General features: G+C 36.8%; 1 protein-coding gene across 1 annotated transcript; it reads right to left on the reverse strand.

Moving 5' to 3' along the window:
• Window positions 1-2253: 2253 nt before the first annotated feature.
• alx1 (ALX homeobox 1) lies at window positions 2254-7406 on the reverse strand. Its single transcript, XM_077193402.1, has 4 exons — window positions 7036-7406; window positions 5558-5850; window positions 4087-4215; window positions 2254-3044 (listed from the first exon to the last, which is right to left on the reverse strand). The coding sequence occupies exons 1-4, from the start codon at window positions 7238-7240 to the stop codon at window positions 2706-2708; spliced, it is 966 nt and encodes a 321-aa protein (XP_077049517.1). The 5' UTR covers window positions 7241-7406; the 3' UTR covers window positions 2254-2705.
• Between the last annotated feature and the right edge of the window lie 1264 nt (window positions 7407-8670).

Here is an 8670-nt window from a genome sequence, read left to right on the forward strand (position 1 = left end):
TGACTTGCCTGCGTCAAATCCAGAGCAAGAGTGCGGTTTTACTGAAACTATTTCAGAGGCTCCTGGCGCATATGGCATCCGCAGCGGCAGCCACACCGCTCAGTTTGCTTCATATGAGACCGCTTCAGCACTGGCTCCGCGATTGAGTCCCGAGGTGGGCATGGCAACAGGGCACGCTCCCAGTACCAGTTACTCTCTGACCTGCCATCAAACCTTCACCCCGTGGTCAAACCTCAGCTTTCTACGGGCCGGTGTGCCCCTAGATCGAGTTTCCAGGCATGTTGTTGTCTCAACAGATGCCTCCACCACGGGCTGGGGTGCCATGTGCAATGGACATGCTGCCGCGGGCTCTTGTACAGGACCTCAGCGCCTTCTACATGTCGATTGCCTCGAGTTGCTGGCAGTACGGTTGGCTCTGCACCGCTTCCATGCCTTGCTCAAAGACCAACACGTACTAGTCCGTTCAGACAATACCGCGACAGTAGCGTACACCAACCGTCAAGGTAGTCTCGCAACTCGCCCGCCACCTCCTCCTATGGAGTCAGAAGCATCTGAGGTCGCTTCGTGCTATTTACATTCCAGGAGACCTGAACTGTGCGACTCTCCGGCGAATGGCGACTCCATCCCCAGTCGGTTCAGCTGATTTGGGAATGGTTCGGGGACACTCAGGTAGATCTATTTGCCTCCCACGATTCTTCCTATTGCAGCCTGTTTTATTCCCTGACCGAGGGCACGTTCGGCACCGATGCACTGGCGCACAGCTGGCCGCGGGGCCTCCGCGGGGCCTCCGCAAAATATGCGTTTCCCCCAGTGAGCCTTCTCACACAGACCATGTGCAAGATCAGGGAGGATGAGTAGGGAACGGAGACGTTACGTCTTCCTGCCTGTTCCGCTGGAACGCCGAGTTCAGTCTTGGCTCCTCAGCAGGAAAACATATCTGCATGTTGCCAGCGTCCTTCCTTATATACCCACGAGGTGGGGCGGAGCTACGCTATGCAAAATCCGCAGACCCATGGCATTTCTTTGCCATTGGCCTGTTTTTTCGAAGGTGATAGGCTTCTTAGCGAAACCCCCATTCGTCGTCATCCGACATAACGTCTTCGTTCCCTACTCAGGGAACGAGGGTTACATACGTAACCAAGATGTTCATTCTACAACAGTCAATACAAAATAGTTTGTATCAAGCAAGTCATAAAATAAAATAAGAAATCAATAAATCCTCATGATTATTATTTTTTAACTCATTTTAAATCTCCTTACATAAACATTTACATTTAACACTCAAATGATTAATTTGCTTTTAATTGAATTAAGATACTCTTCCAGTTAGTTCATTTTTTTAAACTCTGCATCCCTTTTATCTCGATTTAAACAAAAGTCTAAAATTTCTACAGTCTTAAACACCTCGGTGCTACTTACAAACTTGTGGACAAAAAACATGAGAACAATAATGAAAAAAAGAGGTTGTCTATTTGGCAAAAGCCACAGTTGAGTAAGTTGGTAAAGTTGTGTTAGTCTCAAAAGGAGAAATATGTCTAACTGTCAACAGAGAAGCTGAAAAAGGATCAGTACTAAACCAGGAAATTATTTAGCACTGCTTATTTTGTCAATTTACTCAGAAATATGAATATAAGATCATAACCGTTATACAAACAATTGCCAAAAACGTACACAACTGTTTAAGAGTTGCTGTTTTTAAAAAAATGAATACTTTTATTCAGCGAGGGCATTACATTGATCAAAAGTCCCAGTAAAGACTTTTACACTGTTACAAAAATATATATATATTTCATATAAATGCTGTTCTTTTGAGCTTCTGTTCATCAAAGAATTCTGAAAAAATGTATCATGGTTTCAACAAACAAATTAAAAATAAGCAGCACAACCGTTTTCAACATTGATAATAATAGTCATAAATGTTTCTTGAGCACCAAATCAGCCTATTAGAATGACTTCTGAAGGATCATGTGACACTGAAGACTGAAGTAATGATGCTGAAAATTCAGCTTTGCCATCACAGGAATAAATTATCTTTAAAAATATATTTTTAAAAACAGTATTTTAAATTGAACGGTAGTGTACCTAATTCATAAAACAACAAAAGACTGAACTTTGAAAAAAAAGAGTGTTACAAATGTGTACTCATGACATTTTTTAAAAGCAGCTAATATGATTCAAAATGACAATCTATTGCTGAATCATGTTCTATCAAAATAGAGCAGGAGCTAAGAGAGTGAAAAAAATGGAAACACATTGCTTATTTGAATGAACTTTTATTTCCATAAAATAAAAAATGTGCTCCTCTGCATGTGGCACTGCTGACTAGCCACAGCTAGAGAGCGTTAATACAGCTTTGCTGCAAAGCACACAGACATAGTGTTAGTATGTCAGCCATAACCTCTCTGTTAATGTCATGAGAGTATAATAGCTACTGTTGAGTTCTGCGCCCCTTCATATTCATGACAACAAGAGATGCTAAAACAAAAGAAGAAAAAACACTATTCAGAGATTTTTAATTAAATAATTTTTTTAAATGTCTATAATCACGGGCTGAAATCTTTGTTGTTCCAATAAAAATATATGAAGAGTAATAATATAAACTGGGCAGCCACTATTTCATGAAAGTAACTGACTGTATTATTATTATTATTATTATTATTAGGCAAAAACAGTTCCGATCATGACTATTAGACTAAGTTCAGAGTTCACATGGCCCAAGTTATGTTGGCTGCATGTTCTTTAGCCTTCATGCGCAGTACAGCAATACTGGAGGACCTCCGTTCAAACTCGGGTTTGGTTTCAAACGCGGCGTGACTGTTCGGTGAAGGAGCCAGAAGTGAGTCGGCGAAGAAGTTGTTGAGAGACACGTGATTAACTCCAAACTGATTTTGCTGGTGATTGGGGAAGCCCACGTAACCGTGCTCACCAGCCCTCGGTGAGTGGGGGTAGGGTGATGTCACGCAGGGAGGGGAACCTCGCGGGATCATGCAGGACGACACTACGGAGCTGCCTGGAGTGGGACCTGTCCATAAGTTGTTGGGAATCTGTGTGGTCAGAGAATGTGAGGCAACAAAAAAAAACACTGTTTGGTACATGTGATGAAATGGAGATGGAAAAAACAACAACAACAGGCTTGAATAATAATCAAAATAAAGAAAACCAAATGTTTGAAAATTCATGGCACATCAATATAGATTCCGATTTGGAAAGTTAATTAAATTTTAAAACATAAATGCATTTTTGTGTGCCTGAGAAAAGTTTTTGATAAACGAATGACATCATGTCAGATACACCCTCAATCTGCATTAAAATACAGTGACGATTATGTCCAAGACTTTAAATGAATCCAGACCAGGCTTTTAAAAACAAACCCTGCAGTCCACAAAAATGCATCTGTGTTCACCACAAAAATCTGAGTGTACACATGTCATGGGCATAAGACAAACACAAGCCCTGCAGTCTGGTTTACAACATGCCTAGTGCAATAAGGACCTGCTGTAATGTCAAATTAAGGCAGAGGCTTTTTTTTAAATGACTATGGAAAACGCATGAGTAAGGAATCTGCTCTCGGATGAAGGAAATTGAGGTCCCGCGGTGCCATGTAAATCTTCCTCTCCTATCATCCAAACAGGTTTTGTCAGTTACTGTGAGACGGCTCTCTGCAGCCTGACTGACCGCCCACACTCACCCTTCACAACAGATCCAAGCTCTAAAGCCTAACGCTTGCTGTCAACAATTCATGCTTTGTGTTTGGGTCAGTAAGGACCATATGCTATTTGCTGAAATTACGTCAAATGTTTTGTGACTTTTAAGTCATATTTTGTAACCAGATCAATACATACTGTCACCTTGAATATATATATATTTTTTATATAAAAAGATCATGAAATATACTTATACAATGTATGACAAATATGTGATTACTTCCGAGACATATAGTGCAAAAACACTGGATTAAAGACATTCAAACAGTGTAGAACAACAACACAGGGTTGCCAAAACAGGTAAATATGCCGATGTATTTTTAATTAACAGCCATTCATTAGATGATTATTATTATTATTATGATACAAATAAGTGAATCACCTGTGAGTAGCTGTCTGTCCGGGGCAGCATAGATATGTCATAGGTTGCTGCAAAGTGGTTTTTGGCCTGTTGGATCTGTCCATATCTTTCTCTCTTCCTCCACTTGGCTCTTCTGTTCTGAAACCATACCTTGAATAGAAAGAGGAAAGTTTAGTTATTTTTCCATGATGTTTAATGATTGAATGAATCTGAGTAGGTACTGAGTAACAATAATTAACTACTTGTACTTACTAGGATTATGGTTCAAATTAGGGTGTGTTTTAGGGTTAGTAACAAGTAATTATGCATAATTTACTGTTATTACTATATTAATGACATGTAACGTGTGTAACAAGGACACTGTAAAATAAAGTGCTACCATTTATTTTTATTTAAATATTTGTAAATGTGATTAAATGTTAAGTTATAATTAATTACAAGGCTGTGACTTTAAATTCATGAATTGTGACATAGGAAGGGTTACTAAGTTTAAATTGAAAACAAATACAGATCTAGAACTAAATAAAGGTAATAAACGCCATGGTACACAACACTTTTAAAAAATAACAGTTCTTTATTAGTATCTATGGTTATTTGAAAAAAACATTTTATATCTATGGAACCTTTCCATTGGACAAAAGGTTTTGTATATACGTTATTAAAATAGTCTTTACACAAAGAATTAAAAAATATTTATTTTAGGAACTTTTTCACTGAAAGGTTCATTGGGGAACCAAAAATAGTTATTCTAGTCTAAATAACCTTTTTCCACAATAAAGAACCTTTTGTGCAATGGAAAGATTACATGGATGTTAAATGTTCCTCATGGAACCATCAATGCCAATAAAGCACCTTTATTTAACCCCCTTTTGAAACCTTTATTTTGTATATTTTAGTGAGCACTGTAAATATGTTTTCATCAGGACAGCATCTTTATTTCCATCATTTCATTTGTTTCAATTTCTGTCCTTCCATTTCTTTTTCACGAGTTTTCAAGGATTAAGCTTGATTTTGTTAATCAGTTATTAAATTCAAAATGGTCGAAAAAGCGCAATGAACCAACACATTCTCAACCAGCAACTCGTCACATCGTTCAGATAACATTCCCGTACCCAACGCGTCTATGTATGAGGCCATAGGTTTCTCGTTGAAAGCAATGGATTATCCTGCATGTCGAAAAATGTGACGCGAGCGTCAAGCGCCAAAACCAAAGCGTATAGTTAAATGTGTTGTTGAATGAACAGGTTATTGTACCTCTGTCATTTGAACTTCAACATTTCAGCTTGAAATTCATGTACCGTTTTCAATCATAGTTTGTTTTTATTTGTTTACGTTGAGGAATGCTCAACGCAAGTTTGAGGAATCAATTTTGATTGAATGTTATATGGTGAGTAAAACGTCCTCAAACATAATGACGTTTTTCTCAGACTAAGTTCTTGAAAAGTTCCTAAAAAAAACCCCCAAAAAATTCCAAATGAAAGTGAGCCGTTACCTGAACTCTTGCCTCTGTGAGCTCTGTTCTCATAGCCAGCTGTTCTCTCACATACACATCTGGGTAATGTGTTTTCTGGAAGACTTTCTCGAGTTCCTCAAGTTGCGCGCTGGTAAAGGTTGTGCGATGGCGTCTCTTCTTGCTGCTCGACACGTTGCTGTCGCATTTTTCGCCGATGTCGTCCAGCTCAGTTTTGTCTGGTCCGGTTGTGGCCGGTGAGACTCTGACACTGCAGCAGTTCTCCATCGCGTGCAGGCTGCTGTCCTCCGTTTTTGGAGCACAGTAATTTACGCCTGTGATCATTATTAAAATAAGGGTAGTTGACATAACATTGCAGTTTCAGCATCATCTAAAACTGTATTTAAAAAAATGTTGCCACATAGAGAAACTGCATGGAATAAAGTTGTAGGCTGTAAATTTTTTCCAAATATTTTTTTACACCGTAGCCTAGGCTATATGATGATCTTAAAGGGTGTATACAAAAAAACAACAAAAAAACAAGACCTTAAATATACACTTTATTCATCATTTCTATATAAATAAATAAGAAGTTTATGTTAGTCCTGTCAACTGCCTATGTACCTTTATAGCGGAAAAAAGGATGGAATGCATAGCCCTGTATTAATGATCCATTTAGTCCACGTACAATCAGGGAGAAAAAATGGCATTCATTTATTTTCATATTGATCTTTTAATGAAAATAAATCACTTATCTGCAAGTCTGCAACATTGTTTTAAAATGACTTTTTAATGAAAAGTGTTACCAAAAGTAGCCCATTAACCGATAAAAGAGCAATGCTTTTAATAGAATAATGTATTTTTAAAGGCCAAAAATGTTTATTTAGAATTATAAGGAATTAGTCAAGGGAAAAGTTTCTTAAAAATATAGGCTATCTAAAAGAAAACAAAAGAAACAACTTTTTAGCTTTTTTTGTTAGGCCTATATTTTTAAATATTACATCATTCAAACGTTTGAATTGTTGAAAAGTTGTAACCTTTCAAAAAAAATAAAAAAAATAGGCCAAGCTAATAGGCTATTTAAATAGCCTATTAGTTAAATCTGCATATGGGCTACATATGTATTTTTCACATTTAATTCTTACATAATCTTTTTCGCTATTAACGTGTAAATAAATAAAAACATCTATCGTTGGAATATGCAAAATTTTATGTTTTACACATTTAAAAAAATGGTTTTATAGCCTGATGCCACAGGAGAACATTCTGACACAAATAATTGTTCACTTTTCACCACATAAATCGGTGCTTTAAATGAAATGAACGCACTGACCTGAAGAAACTCTTAATGACTTTACTTTTAAAACTTAATCTGAGAACCACATAGCAACTTACTTAACCAATGTGTTGCAAAGAAACACGGAAGAATCTTTAAATATTTTACAAAATGTTTTGATACATTTTACAAAAATGGGTGGGGGGGGTGGACTTTCTTATTTTTTTCTCAAAGCCAGACTTACTGTTTTGGTTATCACACGGAGACGATCTGTCCATCGTGCTGTGTTGCTCATTGTTCTGCATCGAGAAGGATTGGACGCATTTCGGTGATGTCTTGTTGTAGTACGGCACATTGTCTAAAGTCTCCATGACTTGGTCCATGTAGTAATCGCTGCCTTTAATCGCTTGACTTTTCAAGGAGAACTTGTCGCTCAAGTACTCCATCATGGTCCTCTGGCCTCTTCTCAAGCATGAAGAGCGTCAATGGACACCATAAATGTTTTAGCGATGTCAAAAATGAAGCAATGCAGACAATTATTTGTAGTTACAAGTCGTTAATTTGTCTTGTCTTATAGAGACCGAGGGCCACTCTTTATACGGCAAAGAGTGGGAGATTCAAGCAACCACCCAACTTCTGAATATGGAGAAGGTGAAACTCCACCCACCCACACAAGCACTAAATAAGATTTATGAAACTCTCTGATGACCAGAAATGAAACAGTAACACTTGCTTTCGCTTTCAGTGTGTTTGGATATCTCTAATGATCATTTAACTGATAAATCCGACTGAGCCTGATTCGCGATATTTAAAGCGTTAAACCATTTGTAAATATTAAGCATTTCACTAATCATATTAAATTTGGATGAATGCTTAAAGAACACTATAAAGTAAGTTGTCTTTATATAGCATATATACGCTTTACTCATTTTTTACGTTAGGCTATTTAATAAAACGAATAAAGTTATTAATAAATAACATCACGAGGAAAACACCAAAACGTTCGTGTAACTTTCTTATTATTTAATTCAGTATGCAAAGCGTAAAATGTTCCAGCGCATTGGCATCTAAGCTATTGTAGGCCTATAGGCCAGTCACGCATTATAGCATTTGGGATAAAAACATTTATTTTACAGTTCTGTAAATGTCATTAAATTATTTAAGAATCTTATTTGCTCTATATCATTATATGAATGGTTTAAATGTGATAATACGTTTTATTTATTAAAACAACCCTAGAAATATTTTTAAATAAATGCAAATTGCCTTGTGAAATATAATGTACATTTTCAATGAAATTATAACATACTTTTTACTTATTTTAAACGTTTTTACAATCCAGTAAAATGACAGGCTAGCCGTATGGTCTTTATTTAGGCCATAACATTTTTAACGTCATACGTTTCAGAGAACCATGTAGCCTAGCCTAAACAAACATTTGCTGCAGCACTTTTTTAAAGATAATTTTTCTTCTAATAACATTATTATAGTTATTTATATCGGCACGACAAACCTGTGTTTGCAAGTCTCATGAAACTTTAATCTGAATCTTCCAATCAATAATTCGACGAATAATATCACGACGGCACGCAGCGTTTGCTGACCGGTCACACTCATAACTTAACTGTGAAGAAATGCAGACATATGTGACCTGAATAAAAATAAAATAATCACCTTTTCCACACCATTTTAAAAGCTAGGTCTATATCCTCTCAAAGTTCAAGACAACAGATCATAAATATGCTTTAATTGTCACAAATAATCAAGCTTGATGAGAGTTATATAGTTTTCTTCAATAAAGGTGTGATATTAAAAACTATCAGAGTATTTGTTCTGTACTTTTTCGCTAAATTGGCACACTTGGCTTTATCCAAAATCC

This window comes from Siphateles boraxobius, unplaced genomic scaffold (assembly GCF_051911475.1).
Source record: "Siphateles boraxobius isolate OS27281-9 unplaced genomic scaffold, OSU_SipBor_1 31, whole genome shotgun sequence".
In the NCBI taxonomy this organism is placed as follows: Eukaryota; Metazoa; Chordata; class Actinopteri; order Cypriniformes; family Leuciscidae; genus Siphateles; species Siphateles boraxobius.